Raw genomic sequence first — 14,024 nt, forward strand, 5'->3', positions numbered from 1 at the left:
TCATGGTATAGGGGTACAACCTGTGCTGGATGGGGTTACACTCCCCCTGAAGTCACAGGTACGCAGCATGGGGTGATCCTAGACTCAGCACTGATCCTGGTATAGGCAGTGGCTAGGAGTGCCTTTGCACAATTAATACTTGTGCACCACCTTGCGCCTGTACCTTGAGATGCCACATCTGGCCATGATAGTACATGCCTTAGTTATATCTCAACAGGATTACTGCATTGCACTCTACGTGGGGCTGCTTTTGAAGAGTGCTTGGAAGCTTCAGCTTGTCCAGAGATCTGTGGCCAGATTACTAACTGTGTTGTATCCCAGAGCTGGAACTCCTCTGACCTTAAAACACCACACCGGCAGAGTATTATCAGCAAGCAATTTACTGAAGACTATATAAAAGCCAAACAATAAAAAGGATATAAAAGTACTATCCAAAAAGGATAAAACACAAGGTACAAGGTTGCCAAATCCAAAAACACAAGGCAGCATAAAATCCTAATAGTCAAGGCATGAACTTGGTAAACAGAAACCATGAAACTAAAACACACTTGGAATCAAAGAGCAGGAATTTGGTAGGATAGGAACCAGGAAGCTAAAAATCCATTTGAGAATCTTAGAGCATGAACTTGGCATGACTGGCTTGAATCACCAACATTAACCCCAATAAAGCAAAAGGCTTTTCCCTTTCTCTTAAAAAGTCTCCTGCAGTGAGAAAAACACATTTTCTTTCACTTTCTCGACAGATAATTTATCTGCCCTTTTTCTCGAAGATAAACTGACCTTCGAAGGACCTGGGAACTCTCTCTCTGTTTACAGAAGTCTCAGCATCTATCTGCAAGCTCATTGACCTCTCCATCTGCATCTGCATCTGAGAAATCCTCCTCAGAAAAAAATGTGGCCTTGAGCCTCTGGCCTCTGTTCTGCAGAAACCTCTGGCTCTAAGGCAAGCCTGTCACTACCATCATCCCCATTGCAATCAGATACAGGTCCAGAAACCTCATTGTCACCAGACACATCAGACACTATCATAGGCTGGACTACAACAAACTGGAGTGCCGTTCAGGAAGCAAACAACTCCCATGTTACTGCAGTTGCACTGGCTCCCAGTTTGCTACTGGGTGAAATTTAAAGTCCAGGTCATTACTTTTAAAGCCCTAAATGGCTTAGGTCCAGACTACCTGACCGCCCACATCTCCTCATATGAACCTGCCCGGACACTGCATTAATTAAGCGAGGCCCTCCTCTCGATCCCGCCCCTGTCTCAAACACGGCTGGTGGGGATGCAGTCAGCTGCTGCCTCTAGAACTCTCTCCCAAAGGAGATTAGAATGGCTCACACACTCTCCTCTGTCAGAAAACAATTACAAATTTACTTTTGTTCCCAAGTTTATGGAGAATCAAACGTTTGAATATCTGGATTTCCACACAATTAATGGTCTATGGATAAGGCTTTAATTACGGATATGGTTTTTAATCTATTGATTTGACTTTTAATCTTGCTTTTAATTGCTGCTGTGAAATGTGTTTTATTGATTTGTTATTATGTTTAGTTATGATAAATTGTTTATATTATTTATTTGTATTTTAATGTATTATGCATTTGTATTTTCATTATGTGTTTGTGTGGCATTGAATAGTTGCCATCTATGTTGTAAGCCGCCCCGAGTCCCCAAATAAAGGTGGATGGATGGATTGATTGTTCCCCCAATACCTCTGTATCACTTTTCCTCTATAGAATTCATAATGCAAATTTCTATTTTGCATTATGAATTCTTTAGAATTTGGGAGGCATGCCACCAAAGCCTGTAGTTGCAGTGGGCACAGCAGGATGCCGCTTACAGGTTGTTTGTTTCCCTTGCACAGAGAAATGTTTGAATAACAATAACTCTTCCCACAAATCATGGCCCCAATTCTGGACAGCCCACAATATGGTTGCAACTTTAAACTACAAATAAGTCTCTTAAAATATACACATTCCATCTATTATCAACTTTGGCCCATTACACAAGTAATAAATAACACATGCTGCCCTATGAGCTGTCTTTTAACAGTACAACTGCTAAATGCATCAGATAGAAGAGATTAGATCAAAAACTATTCAGCATTCAAATAAACCTGATTAGTGCAATGATGCACACTCATTCCTAAACCAGTCCTTTTCTACATGGAGCCAAGATTTTAAATAGGGACAATAATTAGCTCTTTAAAACATCATTTGGATTTTACTTTATGAAAAACAAAAAGAGAACGAATGACTTTTGTTTTGAACCAAGTCAAAGAAATTCATATTTTTCTCGGACCTTCATGCCAAAAAGATGACATTTTATCTCATAATTATCAAAAGGTTGGAAAGGAAGAACTGGGGCCCATTAAATCAAAGTCTTGTTTTAGAACTCTTTTTAGGAAGCCATAACAAAGTCTTTCATGGCTTTTTGGATCAATCTGCATAACAGCTGTCTCTGTTTAAAATGAATTTTGTAACACAGACAAGTAAGTCATCATCTGATTACCCAGCTATAATAGAAAAGAAAGGCAATCATAAATTGGGGAAACAATTTATCTCTCAATCCTGCAGTTAAAATGTACCCTCCCCAAACTCTAGAATTATAACCATATTGTTATTGTGTTTTGGACTTACCAACCGCAAAAGAAGGATCTGATTAAAATGTAACACAAAACTGTAGCCAAGGTCTTGCACGGCGCAGATAGCCTTGCAATAGGTCCACATGTGGAACTACATCGGGCCACTCAACTCTCCTCCCCACTTAATACTAGAATGCAGAATGATTATATCATCTGCTGAGACCCATTAACATCTTTTGGCAAGTTGCTCCAATTCTTTTGTCATTCTGGTTGCTTCCATTTATTTCTTTTACATCTCTTTTTAAGAGCCCTTCTATAAGGCACTAAAATCCAGATCATATATACATCAGGGAAATATATAATAATTTGCCTTTCATATATATAGAGGGGCGGGAGGAGAGATACAAACATATCCTGACATACAGAGCAAAAAAAGGGTAAAGGCAAAGAAAATAGTAAAACAGAGATACTTTTTATGTGATGCTTGCTAAAGCAAATGTATGTATGTATTTACTATTTGTTTAATCAGTTCAATTTTGTAATATTTTATTTATTATTTTGCAGTTGCTTTGATGGTAGCCAAACTGCCTGTTTCAGGTAACACTGCTAATGTAGTTATTTTGTATTTTGTGCGTTCATTGCTTTGCACATATATACTTGGAAGCATGTAAATTAATCAAGTTTTTTCTGATATTATTCCCCACACCCACACAATTTAAAAACAATTCTGAGGTCCCTGTCTTCCTGAAAGGTTAAGGTTCAAGACCGCAATAATGTGAGTGACAGTGTTTTTACTCTCTTCAGGTGTGCTGGCAATTAGGGTCCACAGGATCAGCATGTGGACTTTATTAGGTGGAACACGTGTTCAAAAACATAACACAAAACCTTGTTTTAGCTCACTTTTCTTTTCAGTTGGTCTCAGTTAATGAGACTTGCCTATAGCTTTAAACATTTTGCTGAACTGTCTTGTCTCTCTTCTATTTCCTTTCCAACAAGTACAAATGTGATGGGGAGGGAGTATGTCCTTTCTTTTAAAACATCATTTCCTTATTTTTTGTTAATGACTCACTGTTAAAACTTTTTGTTGTATGTCTTTCGGGCTGTGTGGCCATGTTCCAGAAGCATTCTCTCCTGACGTTTCGCCCACATCTATGGCAGGCATCCTCAGAGGTTGTGAGGTATGGATAAACTAAGTCAGGAAAGGAAAGAATATATATCTGTGTAGAGTCCAAGGTGTGGCAAGAGTTCTTTGTCACTGGGAGCCAGCATTAATGTTTCAGTTAATCACCCTAATTGGCACTGGAAATGTTTTGTCCCTTGCCTGGGGGCATCCTTTGTTCAGTCAAGTCCTCATTGTGTTGGTTCCCATCTACTGTTTTGATTTTGGAGTTTTGTAATACTGGTAGCCAGATTTTGTTCATTTTCATGGTTTCTTCCTTTCTGTTGAAGTTGTCCACATGCTTGTGGATTTCAATGGCTTCTCTGTGTAGTCTGACATGATAGAATGGTCCAGCATTTTTGTGTTCTCAAATAGTATTCTGTGTCCAGGCTCACAACCTCTGAGGATGCCTGCCATAGATGTGGGCGAAACGTCAGGAGAGAATGCTTCTGGAACATGGCCACACAGCCCGAAAGACATACAACAACCCTGTGATTCTGGCCATGAAAGCCTTCGACAACACATTGAACATCTCTACGGGGAGAAATTGTTCCAAGACACACGGAGATTGGAAAAACTAAGGACCAGGAAAGCACATCTACTGTGCTCCCTGACCTTCCTTCTACGCTGCAGAGACACAGATACCATCCCACAATTTCTTGCAGCCAAAAGGACCTTCAAAACACCACAGGCTCATCGCATTTACAACCGCCTGGAACGCAACCTCTTGAGAGAGAGAATCCACACCATCCGTAAAGAACTCGCAAACACAGACAAAGAACTGCTGCACCTCCACATCAACATCAGCCAAAAGATGAATACCCAGGACTGGGATAAAATAGACAGCCTTACCTACAAGAAAATGGAGAAAGACATGGTTCTCCACACCAAGAGACAAAAACAAAAATTTGACAAATGCCGTAAGCAACAGCCAAAGCCAGAACTGGATAAATCACGGACCATCATCAACCTGACAGACAGACAACTCACTGAAGACCAAGTATCCATTCTAGAAAAAGGAGGAAATTTTGCAGTCACCACCACCAGGATCCCAGTAGAAAACATCATCGCCAATGTTGAATCAGCAATTTACCAGCTCCCTGAGGAAGAAGCAGAGGAGGTAAGAATGGAAACAGCAAGGATCCTGAGAAATGCAAAACTCCCCCCCAGCAACATAACGAGAAAAGAAAGACAGGCCATCAAAGATCTCAACTCAGATCCTGAAATCATCATTCTTCCAGCTGACAAGGGGAATGCCACAGTAATCATGGAAACAAAACAATACAAAGAAAAAATCAGACAACTTCTAGATCCCACAATTTACAAGAAACTGAAACAAGACCCCACTAACAAAATCACCAGAAAAACGAACACTCTAATCAAGAACTCCTCCATTAACTTTGACATACGCCAACAGCTGTGCAAATCAGAAGCCCTCCCACCCAGGCTTTACGGACTCCCCAAAATCCACAAGGACTCCATCCCACTCAGACCCATTGTAAGTGCCATTGGATCGCCGACTTACAACCTGGCAAAATTTCTGGCTACACAGCTACAAACCCACATTGGGCTCACTGCACATTATATCAAGGACTCTACACACTTTATAGAAAAGATCAGCAACCTCAATCTAAGCACCAAGGACATCCTGATCAGCTTTGATGTGGTGTCCCTTTTTACCAAAGTCCCAGTAGCTGACACCCTCACACTAATCAAACAAAACTTCCCAGAAGACATCACAGCCCTGTTTCACCATTGCCTCACCACTAGCTACTTTCAGTGGGACACTGGATTCTATGAACAGAAGGATGGAGTGGCCATGGGGAGCCCTCTCAGCCCAGTAGTAGCAAATTTCTATATGGAATACTTTGAAAAACAGGCCCTAGAAACAGCACCAAAAAAGCCAACTGTTTGGTTCAGATACGTAGATGACACCTTCACAATTTGGAGCCATGGAGAGGAAGAACTCAGCAAGTTCCTGGACCATCTTAACAGCATCCACCCAAACATCCAATTCACCATGGAAAAAGAAAAGGAAGGAAAACTGCCATTTCTAGATGTTCTGGTCATCCGCAAACCCAATCAACAATTGGGCCACACAGTTTACAGAAAACCTACACATACAGATAGATACCTTCATAAAAACTCCAACCATCACCCAAGTCAAAAAAGGAGCACAATCAAAGCCCTGACAGACCGTGCACAAAGAATCTGCGAACCTCACCTCCTCCAAGGTGAACTCAACCACCTAAACTGGGCTCTACAGGCCAATGGATACTCCACCACAGACATCAGAAGAGCTGCAAGGCCAAGAACAAGCCATGAGAGTCAAGACAAAGATCCACCCAGAGGAAAGGTGTTCTTACCATACATCAAGGGAACTACTGACCGCATAGGGAAGCTGATGAAGAAGCACAACCTACAAACTATCTACAGACCCACGAAGAAAATCCAACAAATGCTACGGTCAGCGAAGGACAAGAGGGATCCTCTCTCTTCTGCAGGAGTCTACCGGATACCATGCAGCTGTGGACAAGTCTACATAGGGACCACCAAACGCAGCGCCCAAACAAGAGTCAAAGAACATGAAAGGCACTGCAGACTAATTCAACCAGAGAAATCAGCCATAGCAGAGCATTTGATGAACCAGCCTGGACACAGAATACTATTTGAGAACACAAAAATGCTGGACCATTCTAACAACTATCATGTCAGACTACACAGAGAAGCCATTGAAATCCACAAGCATGTGGACAACTTCAACAGAAAGGAAGAAACCATGAAAATGAACAAAATCTGGCTACCAGTATTACAAAACTCCAAAATCAAAACAGTAGATGGGAACCAACACAATGAGGACTTGACTGAACAAAGGATGCCCCCAGGCAAGGGACAAAACATTTCCAGTGCCAATTAGGGTGATTAACTGAAACATTAATGCTGGCTCCCAGTGACAAAGAACTCTTGCCACACCTTGGACTCTACACAGATATATATTCTTTCCTTTCCTGACTTAGTTTATCCATACCTCACAACCTCTGAGGATGCCTGCCATAGATGTGGGCGAAACGTCAGGAGAGAATGCTTCTGGAACATGGCCACACAGCCCGAAAGACATACAACAACCCTGTGATTCTGGCCATGAAAGCCTTCGACAACACATGTTAAAACTTTATACGGAAGAACTATCTTAAGTGCACACGTACTTTAACTGACTGACTTTCTTTCTAAAAATGACTTAGGGTGAGTCAAACAAGCCACACAATCCATGGTTTGACTTTTGGAACCATTTCTATATCATCTGAAAACTAGAAATGGTGACAAACTGCATTCATTTCCACTGTGTAGATGCACCTTAAGTAAAAACATTTTCCTTATTGAATGGTGGTAGGCTTCATAAAAAGACAAACATCCAGGCTGTCTAGACTTGAGTCTAAAATTCCAAATGTTAAGAAACTGCATCCTTAGAGGAACTGTGGAGCAACCTGTGATTTTTCTTAATGTGGTTCAAGTCTAAGAAAACAATTTTAAGCAGTTTTCTTCAATATAAACAGTTGGTCCGGTTCCCAGACTGAACCTGCCACAACTGTTTACAGGGCCATCCTGTAGTCCCTGGGTGCGGTTGGCCTAGGGACATGGGACAGCACTTACCATTCCCCTTGTTCTCATCGTAGTCGTGACTACCAGGTGCAGAATGGCTGGTGGCCACTGCTCATCACCTGAAATATTGTTGGACGGAATCAGAAAATGGAGGTGGGAAAGGTGGGAGCGATCCTCTACCCGATCCCCACACCTGCATTATTCTGCCACTCTTCAATATCACCCCAGGTGACAAATGATGGTTACCAGCCAGTTTGCATGCAGTGGCCGCTGCTATGACAAGAACACAAAGGGGAAGGTTAGGGTGGCCATCCAGCAGCATCAAAATGGGTTCAGCACCTCTTAATAGTCAAAATTCCTTTCTGCCTCTGCAGTGCTACATAAATCAATGGCGAGATGCACCTTTAAAATACAGTAGAGTCTCACTATCCAACACTCGCTTATCCAACATTCTGGATTATCCAACGCATTTTTGTAGTCAATGTTTTCAATATATCGTGACATTTTGGTGCTAAATTCATAAATACAGTAATTACTACATACCATTACTGCATATTGAACTACTTTTTCTGCCAAATTTGTTGTCTAACATGATGTTTTGGTGCTTAATTTGTAAAACCATAACTTAATTTGATGTTTAATATGCTTTTCCTTAATACCTCCTTATTATCCAACATATTCGCTTATCCAACATTCTGCCGGCCTGTTTATGTTGGATAAGTGAGACTCTACTGTACTACATAAAACACTATATGAGCTAGCTCTTGCATAGTTAAAAACCGACTAAAATTCAGTATTATTACAACTTGAGCAAAAAATACTTTGGCTATTTACAACTCACTATGATTACGTAAAAGCATCCCCATAACAGTCAACTGCAATATCAAAAATGAATCTTGCCTGGAATTTCATTGCTGCCAGTGCAAAGAGAGACACCTTGTGAGTAACCACTGGATTAGTGCCAGATATTTTTTTTTTCCTGGTATCGGCTGATTCACCTCCATAGTGACAGATAGAACATAAGAGAGCTTGAGGAAATAGGGACAGCCAGGGTTGTTCTACACTTAACATTTTATCCCTGAGCCAATCCAGACTTTCAGACTTTGGATCACCCTGGGTTTGTTCTTTATGACCAGCTCCCAGGCCACTGCCGAGGCCTACTCTTTTTAATCAAGACACTTTATTCTAACATCAAGGCTAGAATAAGAATTGGCATTTTTGGCTCATTAACTGGTCCCATTCATGCTAATAAAGGAGTAAAACAAGGGTGCCTACTGACACCAACACTCTTTAATCTATATCTGAATGACATGATACCTGCACTCTCAGGACTAGAATTTTGTCCACCTGCAGTAGGAACCAAGAAAATTTCCCATTCTATTATATGTGCGGGATTGCCATTTTGAGAATGATTGAGGCTAAGGATTGCTTATGTGCTGGCTGAAGCATCCAGTGGGAACCATTACCATTTTTCAAGTGGTAAATGGTTCACGGTTACAGAGATATAGCGATTTCAGATTGAGTCTATCTTTTTGGAACACCTTGTACATGCAGTTTTAACAGTTGCATAGAAGAAAACATTCTTTTTAAAGGGATTCTCTAATTAACAATGACTTTTACAGAGCTCAATGGGGCTTACTCTCAAGTAAATGGACCTAGGATTGCAGCCAACATTCAATGAGTTACTTTTAATTCTGAGATTAATCCTACTGGATTGCTTGGTATTGTTAGCACCAAGTCACAACTAAGTACAGCCAGTTGGTATAAACTGAAAGTCCCATGAGACAAGTATTTTAAAAGTTAAATTGCATGTGCTATAAGCCAAGTATTTAAATAAACTTGTCTGCAGTATTGATATTTTGTACATTTTTCCTTGAAACATTTTTCAATTCTAATCTAAATTTGTTTTTACTCCATTAACACACTATCTTAGTTTCTGGTTTTTCTACACACCAAAGGGAAACCTCAAAGCAACTCCTGCCCCTCATTCAAATTAGATGCATTCAAACAGGACTTGTATTATCCTCTCAAGACAGCTATTTACATGAAATCTCTTATAGTTTCTCTGTCGGGATAAAATGTGGATGCCACTGCACATCAGGCCTGTGTTTGGCTCTTTGCACAGACAGTCCAAAACAGTTTTCCTGATCTGTTTCAACTTGAAATGTTGTCAATATATGGATTGTCTTGCTTTCTAATTCAGTGAAAAATCTAGTTTTCCATTAGTCTCTGCCTTTCTAATTTTCAATACAGCTTTACTAAATGTAATTATTAAAGGCAGATTCAAGAAAGCAATTACTGAGCTACTGGTTTGTATCTCTGAAGTCTTAATAAGCGGCAGAAAGTGGAAGTGCCAGGAATTGTTACATTAAATGTAACTATAATAACAATAATAACAACAATAATAATGTGGGAATGGTAAAGATGATTTATATACTTCAGAGAACAATTCTGAGAATGATATAAGATTGGAATCGAAAGAGCCTCTTTAGACCTGGGTGTCATGTAGTTTCCTGTCACCTACAGCAATCCACATTCTGCTGGATGCTGCTTATCAAAAATATTTCTACAAATTTATTGTCCGGCAGAGCTAGCATCATGAAGTGTCTTGAGCACTAGAGTAGGACCATGAGAAACTAGAGTTCAAATACCTACGCACTCGCAGCCATGGAAATTCACTGTGTGACCTTGGGTAAGGAACACTCACAAAGTCTCTGAGGAAGGCAATGACAAACCTCCACTGAATGAATTTTCCAAAGGAAACCCCATGAAAGCGTTACTGTATGCCAGATTCAACTTGAATGCATCTAACAACAATCTGTTAGAAAGCAACCATCTGTTATGTTTTCTTCTTCTCCTTCTCTTTTTTCTTCTGGCTACATTTATCTGTTCCCTTGTTTCCTACCCCTTTGTTTTTCTCTTTCTAACCCTTGTTCTCTTTCTCCTGCATCATAGTTTCAAGTTACAATTAACATTTTTCTTTTCTTTTCCTCCCTTTGCATCACTTTCTCATTTGCTCCACCCCAATAAAAGCATGAAAGCTGAGAGGTGATATGTTAGATTATCAACATGTTAAAACTGTAAGTTCAATTTAACACAACAGTGCCTCCATCTGAATACACATTCATAGATGGGACTGTTTTGTTGGATCACTTTCATCGTCGTCATCCCACCTGGACTGTAAAGGAAGGAATGGAAGGATAAAGGGACAAAAATTTGGCTAATTAATTTAGGCAATTTCCATTAGCTTGGAAAGGGTGTTTTCTATTAAATGCAACTGGAAAATATTTGTTCTGATCAGAGCCTGAAAAGACTTTTTTCATTGGATTACAGCTTCCATGTAAAAGTGGTTCTTGCAAATGTATTAAGAATGTATTAAGAATGCAGATGAATAGGATTTAATGATATCACATGGGATTATTCCCTGTGGTATTAATGGGATCCACCTCTTTGTGATATCAGCATCAAAACTCTACTGGTCTCAGATTTTGGCCCAGAAAACTTAGGCCCTGGGATACGTCTAGCTGGGCAACATAAGCACCATGTACACCACCATGTAATGCACTTTGAAACTGCATTATATGGAACTGCATTATATGGAACTGCCAACTGGGTATTTTTCACAGTTCTCCACAAAGGGGAAAAAACAGAGATCCTCTTTATGATCTCACATCTCTCAGATTCTTGATCTGTTAGGTGAATGCACTCTCCTCCCCTGCAACATTCTTTTTTTTGTGGGTTGGAGGAGGGGAAGGGACATATATTCAACTCATTTCTAAGAACCAGCTGACATCAGGACTTAGCTTTGCATATCCACTTCCTTCCCTGTATTGAGAAGGCAAAGAAGGAACCATGTCAGATGGAGAAACTCCAGCCAATCTCAATGAATTTGTATACATTCTAAGTTGGTTTCCAGTGTCAACTTGAAAAAAGTAAGCAATCTAAAACTAAATCAAGGCAAGATACACTTCATGTATCTGATAAAGCAGGCTATGAAAACTTAAGTGACCAACATCTTCTTTTGCATACTGATCCAGAATAATATGTATATATCTTTGAATTGCAGGCAAGATACAATTATTGTTGGCTGGAGATTCCTATGAACTAGTATGCGTCTTCTAGATATGGTTTCACTTTTATTGTTCATGGTTCTGATTGGCCAGGTGTTGGCACATGCCATACGTTTTTGCTCTTGGTTGTCTTCCTGTCTGTCTTCCTCAAATCAGGTATGGGGACCATTCACATTGCATAATTCTAGGCCTATTATGGAGCCTCCGGTGGCTCAGTGTGTTAAAGTGCTGAGTTGCTGAACTTGCAGACCGAAAGGTCCCAGGTTCAAACCTGGGGAGCGGAGTGAGCACCCGCTGTTAGCTCTAGCTTCTGCCAACCTAGCAGTTCGAAAACATGCCAATGTGATTAGATCAATAGGTACCGCTCCGACGGGAAGGTAACGGCGTTCCACACAGTCATGCTGGCCACATGACCTTGGAGGCATCTACGGACAACGCCGGCTCTTCGGCTTAGAAATGGAGATAAGCACCAACCCGCAGAGTCGGACATGACTGGACTTAACGTCAGGGGAAACCTTTACCTTTACTATTATGGTATTTCATTTTAACATGTTTCATCCTATGGGAAATTGGAGTTAGCATCTTAGGTAAGTGCATTTACTATTCTCAGCGAGATGCTTCTATGCTTTGCTACCCTAGCAATTTAATAACAGCACTCCAATTATATAGTGTAAATGGGCCCCTGGTTTCAGTCTTTCAAGTTCCAATCACGTGCAGTGTAAGCTTCTGCCATGTGCTTTACATGGAGCCACCTTTGAAACTTCTTCTTGACGGTTTAACTACAGCTGCCATACGATTAATCAATTCAGATCTACTTGTTGCCACTTTTTTTTCAGGATCACTACTTAGTGCTTTTAATTTTTGCCTTTAAAGTCCCAAATAGCCTTAGACCAGGAGATCTAAACAATCATATTTCTATACAGCAGTCTAGCCAAAAAAAAGTCCTTCCTTGGAAGTCCCACTTTGGGTCTTCCTTCCTTCAGAAATATGCAGGCAAGAAACAATTCTGCTCCCCTTCTAAGATTTTCCTAATCGGAGTTGCCTCCTGTGCGGTCTATTGGGGTCCTAGTCATGTTCCTTTTCAGGCACATAGGTTAACTACTCTACCCTCAGTTTACCTTCAACATAGGAAAAGAAGCAAGCACAGATTTCCAGTTCCTCTACCATTTTTTTTCCGCTTGGGAGATACATGACATGAACTGAATGTAAAATATTATTTAAAATGTTTAAAAACTCCACTCATTCATTTTATAACAAGGTTAATTATTTAATAGAAAAATTCTGCATTGCTTTGTAAAAGCATGACAGAATGGCCTGCGGGCACAGTGTATTGATCCATATGGCTAACTGTGCAGAAAATAGTTTAAGGATTCATCTTACTTTTCTAAATACAGCAAGCAAATAGCATTCCGCTTCCCCAGATGTAGGTCTTCTCAGTAAGAAATGGTAAAACAACAATAACCACCAAACAGTCTTCAATTTCTATCTTATTTTGCATACATATGCCTAGACTTTAAGAATCAAGGCTTAAGGCAGATAGAATTTTTCCCATTCTCTGAACCATGATTAAACTACTGGGAGTTTATGGCCACATGACTTCTTTCTGTCTATTTTCAGTGTTAAACATACTGAAGTATCAAATGGCATTTCTGGTTTAAATCTAACCATGGGTAGAATTAGTGACACACGGTTATGGTCAGTCCTGAAAAAGCAAACAAGGAGGAATCTGTGTAGAAAGACAAAGAAAGGTCAAACAAACTTAATTAAGACTATATCCTGTACCTTGTTATTTTGGAGTATGCACCACTGAAGTCAATGATCTTACTTTTGAGCAGACATTCATAGGATCACTTTGCAATTAAAAATTACACATTAGACCTTATCAGAAGCATAATATACCATGGCACTTTGTGGAAATTGAACCACAAAACTATAATTCAGAGAGCTTTGTATCTCTTCATACTAAGATGAAGCAAACACTACTGGTGCACAATGTTTGATCTAGCGGGACTTGCACAATGAAAACACAAAGGAAACAGCAACTATTTAAAGATTAAAAAATTGCACATTCTCACTGGTTTGCTATTCAAGAATTTTATGTAGTTTTGGTTCAAATCCTGGGTCAACCTCTGAATTAAACTAAATTATTTTTTTACATTAGCTCCTCCCTAGTAAAAATATATCCCTTGCTGTTGCTTTCAAGACAATTTCAGGCACAAATTTAGCATCACATTCTTGGACATTAAAAAAAATATGTATCTCTTTAAAAAGCATATTTTAACAATCAATGAAGAAATAAACAAATAAAGCTTTGTACTCTGAAAAGAAAATACCTGTTTGGCTACTAGCAATTTAGTGGTATGCTGTTCATAGGCAGCAGGAAATAAGTTTTGTGTGTAACAATACCAAATAATTTATACACAGCAGATGTCAGCTGTCATCTCTGTCAATTCCACTGGCCTCTCCCCCTCCCTTCTTCCCTCCTTAGTCTGGGTGAGCTGTCAAGTTTCTAGTTTCTGATGTGTATTTACATCACTCAATGATACCTGACAGTAGTGAAAGGCCACAGAAAACTGCTTATTGATCAGAGCAAAACTAGTTGATGGAACAGAT

The 14,024-nt window shown here is 39.9% G+C and overlaps 2 protein-coding genes across 4 annotated transcripts in view; one reads left to right on the top strand and one right to left on the bottom strand.

Moving 5' to 3' along the window:
* The window catches only part of snx24 (sorting nexin 24), a 75,590-nt gene that overhangs the window by 33,940 nt on the left and 27,626 nt on the right, over nucleotides 1-14,024 (bottom strand). The window contains exon 1 of one of the 3 annotated variants that reach the window (XM_062972147.1): nucleotides 7,393-7,517. The exons of the other annotated variants lie outside the window; for them this stretch is intronic. Coding sequence (XP_062828217.1) covers nucleotides 7,393-7,410 — 18 coding nt within the window. The 5' untranslated portion in view covers nucleotides 7,411-7,517. Of the gene's footprint in view, nucleotides 1-7,392; nucleotides 7,518-14,024 lie in introns of those variants that run through there. 3 annotated transcript variants of the gene reach the window in all.
* LOC134296654 (uncharacterized) lies at nucleotides 4,136-6,897 on the top strand. The gene has a single exon (XM_062972145.1). The coding sequence runs from the start codon at nucleotides 4,148-4,150 to the stop codon at nucleotides 6,656-6,658; it is 2,511 nt and encodes an 836-aa protein (XP_062828215.1). The 5' UTR covers nucleotides 4,136-4,147; the 3' UTR covers nucleotides 6,659-6,897.

This window comes from Anolis carolinensis, chromosome 2 (genome assembly GCF_035594765.1).
Source record: "Anolis carolinensis isolate JA03-04 chromosome 2, rAnoCar3.1.pri, whole genome shotgun sequence".
In the NCBI taxonomy this organism is placed as follows: Eukaryota; Metazoa; Chordata; class Lepidosauria; order Squamata; family Dactyloidae; genus Anolis; species Anolis carolinensis.

Coding starts and splice junctions, on each gene's coding strand:
- LOC134296654 (XM_062972145.1), top strand. CDS start 4,148: ATGCCTGCCATAGATGTGGGCGAAACGTCAGGAGAGAATGCTTCTGGA.